The sequence below is a fragment of the Anguilla rostrata genome, chromosome 11 (assembly GCF_018555375.3).
Source record: "Anguilla rostrata isolate EN2019 chromosome 11, ASM1855537v3, whole genome shotgun sequence".
In the NCBI taxonomy this organism is placed as follows: domain Eukaryota; kingdom Metazoa; phylum Chordata; class Actinopteri; order Anguilliformes; family Anguillidae; genus Anguilla; species Anguilla rostrata.
In genome coordinates, this window is record NC_057943.1 from 22,941,778 (window position 1) to 22,956,796 (window position 15,019).

Below are 15,019 nucleotides of genomic sequence, written 5' to 3' on the forward strand. Positions count from 1 at the left end.
TCATAAAATGTGTGCACGTACGTGCTGTTGTTTGTGTGTGTGTAGGTGTGTGTGTGTGTGTGCACATGAGCACAGTCACAGGTTACACATAAAATAACATTCTCAGATGGGAGATTTCTGAGTACTGGAGCAAATCAGGAGCCTGTAGCTGGCCTGTCACACAAGGCTGGCATATCAGTGTGCCCACAGACACACGGACGACTTTCTGTTGCTGAAAGATTTAAACGCTGGATTATCTTGGCCTGTTGAATGCCATGGGTAGGTGTTCTGATATCACTGTTCTTTCCCTGCCTTGTACTCTAGGTCTATTGATCTGCTCCCCCCCCCCCCCCCCCACTAAAGCTACTCTAAGCAGCTTCAAGTAAGTCAACTGCAGATAAAAACATTAAAAAGGCAGCAAATGTTGCACGTCTCACCTCACAGTTCCTGTTTTTTGTGTTCGGTGTTGGGCAACAGCACAATAAATGGAAACATGTTTGAAGCAGAAGGCATTTCATGTGAAATGACGCAAATTCATGAGGTGAGCCCCTTAAAATAAGCCTTGCAATGATATGCTAAGTGGATGGTGCTCATTATTTTCTTATAGGACAATAAACTCAAAAGGAAGTGGTTGTTCAAATGCAAGTCAGTTCAATTTGTTCAGTTCAGTTCTTTGTTCAGGGTCTAACTAAAAACGTCATATTTTTATGTGTGTTTGTACAGTATATGCAGTGCTGGCACAAGCTATGGAAACACTGTGCTTAAAGAAGAAATTTGATAGGCTGCCCTTAATCTGTAGTCTTTCTTCTGTTGCTGTTTCTCAGAGCCATTTTTTATCTGAAACAGTCATCTTTGTGACCACAAGTGGCACCATCAGTAATTAAAAATAAAGTATACAAGCCAGAAAAAAAGAAAGGTTTTCTTTGCATGAATATTTTCATTTTATGTAGAAAAATACTGGACAAAGAAATACATGTTCCAGCTGATTATAAAACTTCCAACAGTAAATTACACTAGATTGCTCAATTATGTAGATATAAATGAATACATATGGGAAGGTGTAATGATTATTACTTGTTTAACATGAATGAAAATATTTTTGTTTTTTGGTGACATTACATTTATCTGAAAAAATATCAAAATCTGTTTATAAACACAGGGTTTCCCTAATTTCTGCCAGTACTTTGCACACACACGCACACGCACACACACACACACACACACACACAGTGCCATGCTTACAGTAAGTATTTGAACTGTGGCACAATTCTGTCATTTTGCTGAACTCCAGCACATTGGATTAGAAATGAAACAAATATGAGCTGAAGAGCAGACTGTAAACTTTGAGTGTACTTACATCCATATCAAGTGAACCTTTATATTATATTCCTCTTTATACATAGTTCCCCCATTTTAGGACACCAGAAGTCATTTGACAATTGGCTGCTCAGCTGTTTCTTGGCCAGCTGTGTGTCATTGCATCATTAGTTCATGTACCAAAAAGCTGCAAAAGGTCGAAATTTGATTCTCGGTGTGATATTTGCATTTGGAGTCTGTTGCTCTTGTCTCTCAACGTGAGGAGCAAAGTACTGTCAATGGCAGTGAAACAGGCCATCGTGAGGCTGAAAAATGTGGTGCGTGTTCAGACAAGGGTCGCGTGTGCATAAGCCGTACTTTCTGTCTCCTCCTCGCCTGTAGCCTCACAACAATGCCGAAGGCTGGGGGTGCTTAGACTTCTGCGATCTGTACAGAAGCAGCGCTCAAGACTACACAACTTTCAGACAGAGAGGGACAGAGAGATAGAGGGAGGGAGAGGGAGTACTCCAGTGAATTAGGGGTTAAGAAAGCCTGGTGTTAGGCAGAAAGCGCCAGAGAGAGCAGAGAGCAGTGAGAACTCACAGAGAACTCTCCGGCGAAGCCCCCCTCTGCCTCCTCCGGCTCCGCCTCCTTGCTGGTGATCCGGGCTAGGAGGCTGTTCAGAGCCTCGGCTTGGCGGTCCATCCTGGGGCGCGAGCTGGTGGTCCAAGGCTGACGCTGCTGGTCGTGTCAGGACATTGAGGTCAGTACTGGTGGGGCTGGCAGTCCACAGCCTTCAGCGAATTGAGATGCAATGTGATTTAGGCACCCTCTGAGCGATTTTGAAGGAAGCGGCAACTAACAGGTTCTGTGGTCAGATTAAAAATATCGCGCCCCCCCTCTCCCACCCCCTTCTTCCCTGTCCTCTGCTCCGCTGGGTCCTAAAGACTGCCCAGTTTGGGGGAGGTGCTTCAGTGGTGTGAGAACTCATGAGCCTATGTGGGTGTGTGTGTGTTTGTGTTTTTTTTTGTATATCTGTGTTTGTGTGTGTTTGTGAGTGATTGTGTGTGCCTGTGTATGTGTGTGTGTGTTTGAGTGTGTGTGTGTGTGTATTGCATATGTGCGTGAGAGAGACTTGTGCAGCTGTGCTGGGGAGAAAGAAGTGCATGTACATGGGAGCCTGCACAGCCAGTTAAGATGCATTCAGGAGAGGTGGCAGGGAGGGAAGTTACCGGCCCAAACCAGGTCAGACGGGTCCCTCCCCTCGCCGGCATTCCACCCGCCATGGCCCAGTTGCTGCTCCGCCCTCCCCCGTAACATTGGATGGGGCGCGTCACCTTGGCCAAGGTCATTTTCATTTTCTCCAGATGAAGCCCAGTCAGTTTCACTCTGGAGGCTCAGACTGGCAGGCTCCATTGCGGAGCTTCGATACGTCTGAATCATAGATCTGGAATGCTTCAGGTGTCCTGTCAGAGCAATGGATTTGCATCTAATGGCAGTTTTAGCGCTTAGCTAACTCCATATGAAAGTGCATCCCATCACAGGTGTGCATTGTACACAGGTCACCTGAAATTTCACTGTGGGTGTAGGCTCCCTGTTTGCTGGGACCAGCACATACAGCCCAGAGAACGAAAACCAGTATCTTTTTCTCTCCTTTTCTTCCCTTTCACTTTCTCCCTCCATTTCTTTTTTGACTGCTCTTAAGACGCTTGCACATGAGCAGAGCTCAGAGAATCGTGCTATTGAGTGCACACACGCAATGTAGCTGAACTCTAATGCATGAAAAGGGAAGGCAAGTAACATGAGTGCTACGATACAACTACGCTGCTACTGCATTGCAGGCATGTTTAATCTTGGCATGTGCCATAAAATGCCATGCCGTGTCCATCGCATTACAGAGAACAAGTAGTGTGCCCACAACAAATAATGAAGTGTGAACATGACGCAGTTCAGCAGCACTTCCTGTCTACTCTCATAGAGGCTATGTTCACATTTTCTCTGGTCACTTCCTTCCCTTGTCTCGGTCTCTTCTTTCCGAGAATTGAAACCATAATATTTAGCTTGACATTTGCTTCATCAGAGGATTACAAGAAGTGTGGAGAAACATATGTTACAAATCTAGCAGTGAAGGAGAATGGAGGTGCACAGCCATTTTTAATTTACTTCTGCTACGAGAGGATTTGGAGTGCAGTACACACAAACCCAGCTGAGAGTCCATTTACATCTTGTAATAACTGTAACTCTTGTGTGTGAAAATCCAATAATCTGGGCTGCAATATTCAACAAAGAAAAAAAAGAATAAAAGTCTGTTTTGTCATAAGCAGTAGTCTTACTGCATTCCCAGAGAGTTATCCTGAAGTGTGAAGCAAAGCAAAGCAGTTTGTTTCCTTGTTACTCATAGCTTTTATAGAAACCGTTATGTGACCAGATAGAGAGAGAGAGAGAGCAAGAGAGCGAGAGAGAGAGAGAGAGAGAGAGAGAGAGAGAGAGAGAGAGATTTATATTTATTGTTACTACTTTGATCATTGTTGTCGTTGTTGATTGTAATGCCTTGGAAATATGAATTTCAAACGATGTCATGCCAAGAAGGCAATCTGAATTTGAATTTGAGAGAAAGGTGTACACACCTTCACAAACGATGACAGCTTCTCTTATGAAATGTCACTTCTACTGAAGTATACCAAAGCATGTTAAGGTGGCCACCTAGTGGCCATTTATTGGAAACACAGTAAATTACACTAATAAGGATTTACATAGTAGCACTTGTGTGACATGAAGATTAAGGGTTGAGTTTGTAGTTGATGTTAGACTTTAATGTTGCATGGGGTTAAGCTCACTGATATATGGCAGCAATTATTTCCAATGCACTGCAGCTTATTACTGGAATGAGCAGAAAGATAGTCTGAGGTTGTCCAATATTGTATTGGTATTTTATTTTTAAACATAAGAACACAGACACTAGCTCATCTACTGTACCTCACTTCTGGTAGTACTGTATTTATTTATTTTACTGATTTCAATGATTTTGTTTATTTATTTATTATTTATTATTATTTATTTATTTATTTATTTATTTAATTTAATTTAATTTAATTTAATTTAATTTAATTTAATTTAATTTAATTTCACATTATTTTATTTTATTTAATTTAAAATTTTATATTTCGATTCCCTATCATCACATTAGTGGTTCAGTGTAGTCCAGATATACACTTAAATGCAATAATTGCACATAACATTACCTTGTAGAGTGTTATTGCAGAAGTGTGCCCCGTATCAGACCCCCAAAGGGAAACAGGGAAGCAGCTGAACACAGCCGTCATATTGCTTTTACCCTCAGACTAATCGTTTTCCTAACCCTAACCCTAGTTTGGGCCCTTACCCCTAATTGAAGCCATTGGTAGCTTGGAAAACTTCAGAAAACCCATTTAAAATTGATTAAAAATCAAGGTAAATATCACGAATACAATAATACAAATGCAAAATGATATGTTTCAGGTCTTTTAAAAAAGATTTTTATTTCTTGAATAAATATGAATATATTGCACATGTCTTTAATGACCATAGGTAGCCAAGCTACTGTAGAAAATATTTTACTCATTCAAAATCATGAACAAACCTGTTTCCTAACCATTCTTCAAGCTGCTGAACACAGCCGTCATATTGCTTTTACCCTCAGACTAATCGTTTTCCTAACCCTAACCCTAGTTTGGGCCCTTACCCCTAATTGAAGTCATTGGTAGCTTGGAAAACTTCAGAAAACCCATTTAAAATTGATTAAAAATCAAGGTAAATGTCATGAATACAATAATACAAATGCAAAATGATATGTTTCAGGTCTTTTAAAAAAGATTTTTATTTCTTGAATAAATATGAACATATTGCCCATGTCTTAAATGGCCATAGGTAGCCAAGCTAGTGTAGAAAATATTTTACTGATTCAAAATCATGAACAAACCTGTTTCCTAACCATTCTTCAAGCTGCTGAACACAGCCGTCAAAACGCTTTTACCCTCAGACTTACCGTTTTCCTAACCCTAACCCTAGTTTGGGCCCTTAACCCTAATTGAAGCCATTGGTAGATTGGAAAACTTAGGCCAACCCATTTAAAATTGATTAAAATTCAAGGTAAATATCATGAATACAATAATACAGATGCAAAATAATATGTTTCAGGTCTTTTAAAAATATTTTTTCATTGAAAAATTTAATATTTGCCCATTTTAAATGCCTAGGTACCAGCTACTGTAGAAAATATTTTACTGATTCAAAATCATGAACAAACCTGTTTCCTAACCATTCTTCAAGCTGCTGAACACAGCCGTCAAAACGCTTTTACCCTCAGACTAATCGTTTTCCTAACCCTAACCCTAGTTTGGGCCCTTAACCCTAATAAAGCCATTGGTAGATTGGAAAACTTCAGCCAACCCATTTAAAATTGATTAAAATTCAAGGTAAATATCATGAATACAATAATACAGATGAAAAATAATATGTTTCAGGTCTTTTAGAAATATTTTTTCATTGAAAAAATATTAATATATTGCACATATTTTACTGGCCATAGGTACCCATGCTACAGTAGAAAATATTTTACTCATTCAAAATCATGAACAAACCTGTGTCCTAACCATTCTTCAAGCTGCTGAACACTTCCGTCAAATTGCCTTTACCCTCAGACTTATGGTTTTCCTAACCCTAACCCTAGTTTGGGCCCTTAACCCTAATTGAAGCCATTGGTAGCTTGGAAAACTTCAGAAAACCCATTTAAAATTGATTAAAAATCAAGGTAAATGTCATGAATACAATAATACAAATGCAAAATAATATGTTTCAGGTCTTTTAAAAAACATTTTTATTTCTTGAATAAATATGAATATATTGCACATGTCTTTAATGGCCATAGGTAGCCAAGCTACTATAGAAAATATTTCACTCGTTCAAAATCATCAAGACACAGTGCTCAGTTGCAAAATATCCTATTGGATCACCATTATGTAAACCATAGGATCTCCATAATACAGTATAATCACGTTTGGTCACGGAAACCACGTTGTTTTCTTTGGTGGTGTGGCATAGTGGGTGTGACCTACTTCGTAAGACTACATGTGTTCTTTCGCTATTTCAGATACTTACACTGTTTGATGTACCTGAGAGGATTTTTGCAACCGCTTGTACCCTATTGTTGTAATGTTGCTTAGCCAAGGTCATTTTTGAAAATAAGAACTTACCCAGTTAAATAAAGTCTAAAATAAATCACTAATTAAATTAAACACATGGGCTGCTCTTTCTGAAAAAAAACAAATCGTACACTTATTCTGGCCATGCCATTAATATACATGCTATGCTGAATCAAACAGGAAGCAATGTTCAATGCATTGACATGGTTGAAAAGCAAGCAGGTAGTACACAAAGTCTTGAGCTGTCAGTTAGTCTGATTCTATCCATGATTTCTCCAAAGTCGGGTGTTCTGACCTACAGTAAAAGATTATCAATTTCACATGTATATCTGCACTTCTGTAACTAAATGAAAGGTAGGGGTTGGAGACTTGGCACTAGAACAAGAGGTTTCAGCTTGAAAAATGATTTGCTATTCAGGCATTTAGCAACAAAATGCTATCGAGTTAGCTGTTAAGAATTTTCAGAAATTCTTGAAAATTGATGTGAGTTAAAGTGCTCAAAAATAATAATATAATCTTTATAAATATACACCTGCAACATCTACAAATGAGATTTCAAAAAAACTAAGTCATTAATTGTGGGGTGGTCATTACCACACCACCCTACAAATATTTGTTGATAACCTTCTACTTCAGTTTGTGTGTATGTACAGTCACATGTTAAACAAGAGCAAATGGATTTAGTCAAACTTGAGTAAAAACCTTTTTTATATTTCAATTGCTTCATAGACTACAGATAAAGCTTCCCCCTCAAAAAACATCCTTTAAAATATTCTCAATTCACAAACACATCCATAATTTTTACTTTTTCTTTTCTGTTTCAAAATTATACCCAGGAAGCAGCTCTCACACTAAAGCACCACAATCCGTTAGTGCGAGAACACTGGTGTCGTCATTTTGTTTTTTGCTACCTGTGTATGTAGTGGTCTATACCAGGGGAGAGGATTAAAACCACAGTCCACTGTCGCACAACATCCTGTGTCATATCAGCTTTGCATGCACCCAAATGGCCTTTCTCTTTCTCTCTTTATTTTCTTTCCTTTTGTCCCTACAAAGTAAGTAATTTAGATCTAAAAAAATATATAATTTTGTTTTGTCTGAAATTTCATTTATGAAGTACTATTCAATATAGATGTATTTACATGTTATGCAATATATGCTGTGCTTTTAAATGTTTTTGTATTTGTTTGTTTAGCTCCAATATATTTTCATGAACTATTATGAGTTACTGATTTAAGAATGTAATTTGGAAAAAATCTACTGTTAATCAAGGAGATTTTTTAAAGGTTTGTTTTTTAATGAAATGTATAGTTTACAAATGTAACACTAGCTTTTAATTATTAATAAAAATTAAGGACAAGTGTTAACTGAATATTGCAATAGCTCTGTTCATACCTATGGTATGACTCCAATTCATCTTTCTTTTCCAGGCAGTGTCCAGCTGCAATGTGCCCCAAAAAAGGTTCAGGCTGCGATTGGAGGTAGTTTTACGCTGGTCTGCAATTATGAAACAAAACCGTTTCTGTTCTCTAAGAAGTACTGGTGTCTTGGGGAGTCCAGGTCTACGTGTGAAATCCTTATGGACACAGATGGCTTCACCAAAAGAGAGCTGAAGGGTCGGATTCAGATACATGATGCAAGAAAAAAGGGCTTGTTTGTTGTGATGAGAGACCTTCGACTTGCAGACACGGGGCACTACTGGGTCGGAATTGATAAAATATATTCTGATCTAATGTCCCCTATCAGCATCACAGTGTCTGAAGGTATGAGAGATTTATTTTGCTTTCCTTGCGCATAGCGGTAGCCTGGCAGCCTGCATTTCAGAAGATGCCCATGCTAGTGTGCACAGCGCTGATCTGACCCTGTACATTGCTTTTATTACCCTGGGGAAAAAGAAAGTTGGTTTCACCTGTCTCTGAGCAAGGCAAAAAAAGGAAACCTTTTAACGGCATTTAACTCTGCTTAGAGACTCACCTCAAGTGCGTGTCTCATTCATTTGTTATTTATGCAGACGGGTGAGAAATTAAAGGAAAAACCAACATAAAGTATCTTGTAAAGTAAAGTGTTGGGTCAACATGAGCCACCAGAGCAGCTTCAATGTGTCATGGCATAGATTCTACATGTCTCTGGAACTCTACTGGAAAGATGAAACTGCTTTCTTCCAAAAGATCAAGGGAGATATTCCTTCATTCGGTGTTTTGATGATGGTCATGGAGAGCACTGTCTAACACGTCGGTACAAAATCTCCCATAGGTGTTCAATTTTTCCACATCTCTGCGGACCAGTGCCTATGGATTTTGCACCACTGAACTCTCACATGGGCATTCAGTTTTGTAATGAGGGGTTTATGCACTGCGACCCTGCTATAATATCCCTCTCTATGTACTGTAGTTGTTGACAGACGGTTCTTGCTGACAGTCTGATCACATCCTGTACCGACCTTCTCAGTCACCTGAGGTAGAGTCCCTCTTTTGTTTTTACACATGCACAAGCACCACAGTCATCGAATGTGCACTTTTGACCATGATTTCTGACCCTATTTACTAATGTCCCATAGATCTAAATGCAGATGTCTCCTGGGTCACTGTTCCTATTGAAACACTAGCCAGTTGAGCTGTCTTTGTGACTGAAGCTCCTGCCATCCGTGCCCCAATAATGAACCCTCGTTCAGAACCTTTCATCTTTCCATCTTGATCCAAAATCAAATTTAACTGGGCCTGCTCAGCTTTTTCATACATGCCACAGAGCATGATAGGATGTCAATTACTTACTTGTATCTTGCATCTGCATTCACTATGTTTCTACACTCATTTATTCAGGTTTTTCCTTTAATTTGTCACCCGTCTGTATATTTCTTGTTTGCTGCTTCCTGTGCAGATTTAACATTGTATGCATGATTAGCATTGCAAGCTATTTCAAAGGAAAATCTAACTTTGTTACAGAAAAAGGACAAAAGGGAAAATGTTTAATTTTGTCCCCCCCCCCCCCCCATTCCGTTACTAAGTGGCTGTATCTCAGCCTCGACTGCGGTTCCTGGGCCCTTTGTCGGGGACGTGCTGGGGCCGGCCCCTCACGGTCTGGTGTGCGAGTGACCAGGGCACGAACGTACACTACGGCTGGTACAGAGCCGGGGGGGTCCAGGTCATCCCGCAGGGGGTCATGACACACCTGCAGCTTCACTGTGGTGTCGTCAGAGACAGCGAGCAGTACTACTGCGAAGCCAGGAATAGCGTGAGCAGCGAACGCAGCCGCTCTGTGTCTGTGCTGCTCCTTCGGCCCGCAGAGGAAGACTGCGTCTACATCCTCACTGTTGAGGGTAAGTCATCCATCCTCCGGCACGAACGGTGCCATCACAGACGGTCATGTGACCCAGTTTCCAAGCTGTATGTTGCCACAGCTTCTAGACTCTGGATGCCCGGGGAGCCAAACCTGGCCCTAAAAACCTTTGGTTTGGCCTTTGAAAGGAGAGGTCATTTAAAAAAGTAAAAGTAAAGTGATGCAAATGGGAAGTGAATGAAAATGGGAATATTTTGGCCCATTGGTTATTACTTATACAATTATGGCTTTGGCCCTCGGAACACAGAACTTTGGGCATGCCTTTTTTGCTGGTGACTATGTTTCCTTGTAACAGTGACTGTTTAAGAATGAGGAATTTTGACAAAAATGGCACCTATCGTTTTGATATTGTGTCTTCTAATGTTTGCTTGTCTCTGACAGGGCTTCTCTGAAAAAGAGACCTTGGTCTCAATAGGATCTCTTCGCATAAATAAACGTTAAATAAAAATAAAAAATACTTGCAAATCAGCATGGAATGTATTCCGTGCTCCATATATCACACACATTTCTTATAAGAGACTTCAGACCTCTTATAAGACTCATTTTACACTTAACCTGGTGTTTAATTCTTAACATTTAAAAATAAAAATGACATCCCTTTAAAGACATGATAATGAGTGTGTGATTTCTCACTCTCCCTCACATTTAGGTGAGCACCAGTATGACTGCTGGGACAGGCTGAGGACCAGCACTGCCCTGCCTCAGGACACCACAGAAGCCAGAAGCTTTGTCAATCAGTCAACAGCTGTCAATCACACCGAGGAGCTCGGTGTCTTCATAAAGTGAGGACCAACAGGAAAATCATTAGATCATTTGTGCAAATATAACTTAGAGCACGTATCAACATTACTAGATGTTGTGTCAGTATTACTAGATCAGAGGTCAACGGTTGATAATACAATGGAAACTGTGTGTGAAAGAGTACCGCCCACATTAAAACTCTTGTGCAGCGTTTGTGCTCAGCCACACCACCTTTCATTTTTTTGTCAAGCTCAGTGACAGTGTAGATCGGAATTACATCATGGAGTTTTAAGTGGGTCGTGGTCAAGTGCAGGTGCATGTTGAGAAGCATTTGGGTGGATGGGTCGGTGGGTTGGTGGGTTGCGGGGGGATGGGGGGGGGGGAGTGGGGGGTTGGGTGCAGGGGCTGATGGAGAGGAAGTGTATCCTTTACAGCAGAAAGCAAGTCTCTGAGTCATTGGCAAGGGACTTATTATTATCAGATTTTTAAAAATCTCAATTTTGTTAATTATTCTTAAATCAATTGAATACCCAAAATAAATGTGAATTCTTCTGTCTGCCCAACTGTGTGTATAGTTGTTACTGTACTTTATCCACTAAACTTTCCTTGACACAAAGTTAATTCACAGTTTTGAGAGATATTGAGAGATTTTGAAAAATGATTTCATTGGTCATTGTTCCACTGTGAGGCCTTACCTGCTGCTAACCCCGTTGTGTCATACTGAATCATATGTGCGCTGCATCTCCATTTTCTGTACGATCCATGAGTGTGGCTGGGCCATCATTTTTTAACCACTGAGGTTTTGGCTGAAGAAGTGGACAAGGAAAACATGAAGCCTGATTTCTGTCTGCACTAATTTCTCTTTCAGGGCAAGGTATGGGATACCGGTGTGGTACGAGGTCCTCCGCTGGCTGCTCATGGCATCTCTGCTGACTTCTCTGTGCCTGGTGCACAGATGCCAGAGGTCAATGCCGAAGAGTCAGAGGAATCTGCGCCAGCAGCTAGTTTTGGCCTACTGTGCAGACAAAGTGTGATTTTCCTTAGCTGTAATTTATGTGCATGTTTATTATTGGCAAAAGAGTACCATGTTGAAAATTATTACATGCCATCCCCTTAGTGATAATTAAATAATGTATTTTGAGTGTTTGCATACATTTATTTTCCTAACTAAAATGTAAATTAAATTAAATTAAATTAAATTAAATTAAATTAAATTAAATTAAATTAAATTAAATCAGTTAAACAGTATCAGTTCTCAATTTCCTTTATGCTGCTGTTGCTGCTGATGATGATGGTGATATTGATGATAGAAAATAACATAAATACAATTGTTATTATTATTATTATTATTATTATTATTAGGGGTACAAATTACAAATATATACTGGGCACTCTGTAGGTCAATTTTAGACTACGGATGTATAGCGTATATGTCAGCAGCAGCAATTAAGAAATGAGATGCTTTACAAGCTGAAGCTCTTACAATCTGCAGTGATTCATTTAAAACATCCCCAGTGACAGCAATGCAGGTTGGAATGGGAGAAATTCCTTTAAGAATCAGGAGAAGCAAATGAATGCTTGCATATTGGGTTAATCTGCTGGGGCACGGACATTCGCACCCCACCAAGGCTGCCTTAACATAGTGCTGGGAACACAACAGGTCCAACTCCAGAAGCTTTGGGTGGGTAGGGGAAGCTGAAGCGGCAATGATAGGATTGCAAAATCTACTGTATAGCCCTACAGTTCCAATGTCCTAAATTCCTCCCTGGTTATTCCCGATGGCAAGCGTAGATTGGAGTTTACAACAGAAACTGAAAGGAAACTCCAGTTTTACAACTGTTTGCGATATAGTTCAGGGACACATTGAACAACGCTTCTCAGAAATGTTGACTGTATTCACAGATGGCTATAAAGATCCTGTTTCCCGGGCATGCAAGTGCGGCTGTGTTTATTCCCAAATATAATTTAGCCATTAAGAAGATGGTGTCAGATCATCTGACTGTATATACTACTGAGCTATTGGCAATAACCCTAGCTCTACAGTGGATAGAGACACAAAATAAGCAATGTGGTCATTTTCTCTGACAGCTTCTCAGCATTGTCTAGCCTTAGATCTGGCAAATCCTCATGCAGACAGTATATTTTGCTTTACATCTGCCATATTGAATGATATACGTGTTTAAAAATAAATTTGGGCAAAATCATGCATTTCATTTTTCTCACTGAGTACCTGTCCCGACTGTTGCTCAATTTATAGAGGAGAAATGAAGAAATTTTATGTAATGCATACAGTAAAGAAAAAAACAGTTTATTTATATCACTGAGGAATTGAAAACACAGTATATCCTTGGAGTGTCTTCTAGGAAAGTCATCAAACTAAATATTCAGTTATATCATCAGCTTTCTAAAGAAAACTGGTTTAGTTAAAATAATTTAATTTTTTAATTTAGATTTTTCCTGCCAAATTTACTCCACACTCCAGTCCAGTTGGTGGCAGTAATGCACCAAAAGCTCGTTTTGAAACCCACGAACTTGAGGCTAGCTGACTGTCCGCCGTTATGTTTTAAAATATATTATCAAATGTTTACGAGTTTAATTTCCATCCGTGACTGTACTGTGTCATGTAATCACGTTATATGTATGACATTAATAATACAATTATGTTCAGTTATCTTCAATTTATGTTTCTCAGCAAAACGAATATGCTTAGCTAGCATATCAGCTTGCCAGTGAGCTAGGTAGGCTATTCGTGGTTAGCTCACGCATTAGCAATATGAACCACAGGGGAAGAACATCGACTACACTGATGGTCAATCAATCAGAGATGTGTAGGCTACTGGCGATTTGACTAGGCTAATTTTCCTATAACTCTCTGGTAGACCTGCTGTTAACCGAGCAAGTTATCGTTGTAGGTTTTCGCCACAGTCAGTTAATGAGCCAGTAACTGCTACTAGCTACTGCATAGCCTTTTGTGGTGTTCACTTGCTGGGTGACGCTAGCTGACAGATCGTTCGCAAGTCACTTTCTACCAAATAAAAATTAACACTGTCAGCGGTGATTAACAAATCTACCAAGTGTTTTAATAACTGATCTGCAGGCGTGTAAATATGACAACGCACTTTGTACAGCAAGTTTTCCACCTGGTGCATGAAGACAAAAACAATGTATATTGAATTTCTAATTATTATTAGGCTATTTTTTTTTTTCTTGTAAATCATCAAAACCAATGGAGAAAAGCCAATAGGTCTTAAATGCTCTTGTTGGTCTCTTAAAGTAATAATCTCAAAGATTTTCATTAAAATAAATTTCTGTTAAGTCACTATCTATCACTTAATTAGGTAACACAATGGTGATTGAGCCTATTATTATATTAATTTTATTATTATTATTATTATTATTATTATTATTATTTATGATTATAGAACTGGGTGTCTGTGGCGACATTTCTGGGAAAAAATCACAAGTGGCGCATAGTTAGTGACGCGTTTTCCATCACCCATCAGTGGTTGGTCCGCCAGAGAGGATAGGTGGACGCAACAGGCTTGCTCTTAAACTCACTTGTGTGTGAGTGGCGTACTGTTTTTTCCAGTGTCTGCTAGCGTTACAATAACAGAAAGGGAGGGGGTTATGGAACCCTAATAAGTTTTTGTGTAACATGAGAGGTCATGTTATTTGTTGATGTAAATTTCGTATTACATTTGATGACAGTGTAACATTACTAAATTACATAGCTATTTGCACAGCTAACGCTAGCTACCGGACCATGTCAAGAAAGGCAACATTAGTTTAGACAACGTTGCGCACAGTATCCATCTCTCATATCAGGTAACGTTGCGTTAGCTAGCTAGCTAATGTAATTAACACAATCTAATGTCAGCTAACAATTAGAAAAAACGCTAGCTAAACGCTCGAATGCAATGCTACGTTGTTGCAACGTTGCAGTGTAGCTAACAAAAGCCAAGGCCAGTTCAGATCTATGATTCGCAACGAGACTGGATGCAACTTGCAAAATTCCAAGACGTCTGATTGTAAACGTTCTAAAACTGCACTTGCAACTAACCAGTTCACACCGCTGCAATTTTCTCTGCAACATTCTAAAACCGTTTCGTCTCGTTGCGAATCATTGATCTGAACTGGCCTTAACGTTACCGTTATTTACATTGCCATCAAGTTCATCAATATATTGATCGGAATAAAGCCGGGGTATAGGTGGAGCAAAGCCAGGTCTGATTTCTGTGTGAAGATGTCAAACCGGAGAAAACTAAATAAAAGAATACGGCAGTATGGTTTAGCGTTGTTATTTTATTACGCTTCCTCATATGTTCCTTCAGCATTTTTTGATGAAATCTCCTTTGTTTTTGTTTTATTCTTTTTATTCTGATTGCTAATTTAACACCCAGTTCAGCTTTATTCTCGAACAGTTTAGCTAGCAAAACCAGAAACAACAAGGCAGTTGTTTCAGAAATATCACACAACAATCATTCACG

General features: G+C 39.5%; 2 protein-coding genes across 6 annotated transcripts in view; one reads left to right on the forward strand and one right to left on the reverse strand.

The window, feature by feature from the left end:
- The window catches only part of ptpn22 (protein tyrosine phosphatase non-receptor type 22), a 29,321-nt gene extending 27,154 nt beyond the window's left edge, over window positions 1-2,167 (reverse strand). For all 5 annotated transcript variants that reach the window (XR_010324073.1, XM_064298820.1, XM_064298822.1 and 2 more), the window contains exon 1: window positions 1,879-2,167. Coding sequence is in view for 4 of the 5 variants with exons in the window: in XM_064298820.1 (XP_064154890.1) it covers window positions 1,879-1,980 (102 nt within the window). In the remaining variant the exon portion in view is untranslated. The remainder of the gene's footprint in view (window positions 1-1,878) is intronic.
- Window positions 2,168-7,430: 5,263 nt separating this feature from the next.
- On the forward strand, window positions 7,431-11,785 carry LOC135234342 (uncharacterized). Its single transcript, XM_064298846.1, has 5 exons — window positions 7,431-7,510; window positions 7,886-8,218; window positions 9,460-9,771; window positions 10,441-10,573; window positions 11,401-11,785. Exons 1-5 carry the CDS (start codon window positions 7,462-7,464, stop codon window positions 11,564-11,566), a joined length of 993 nt encoding a protein of 330 aa, XP_064154916.1. The 5' UTR covers window positions 7,431-7,461; the 3' UTR covers window positions 11,567-11,785.
- Window positions 11,786-15,019: the final 3,234 nt, after the last annotated feature.

Bases quoted from the DNA above. Each gene is read 5' to 3' on its own strand.
- LOC135234342 (XM_064298846.1), top strand. From the start codon at position 7,462: ATGGCCTTTCTCTTTCTCTCTTTATTTTCTTTCCTTTTGTCCCTACAA. The intron at 9,772-10,440 runs GTAAGTCATCCA...CCTCACATTTAG, and splicing joins CTACATCCTCACTGTTGAGG to GTGAGCACCAGTATGACTGC. The intron at 10,574-11,400 runs GTGAGGACCAAC...TTTCTCTTTCAG, and splicing joins GAGCTCGGTGTCTTCATAAA to GGCAAGGTATGGGATACCGG.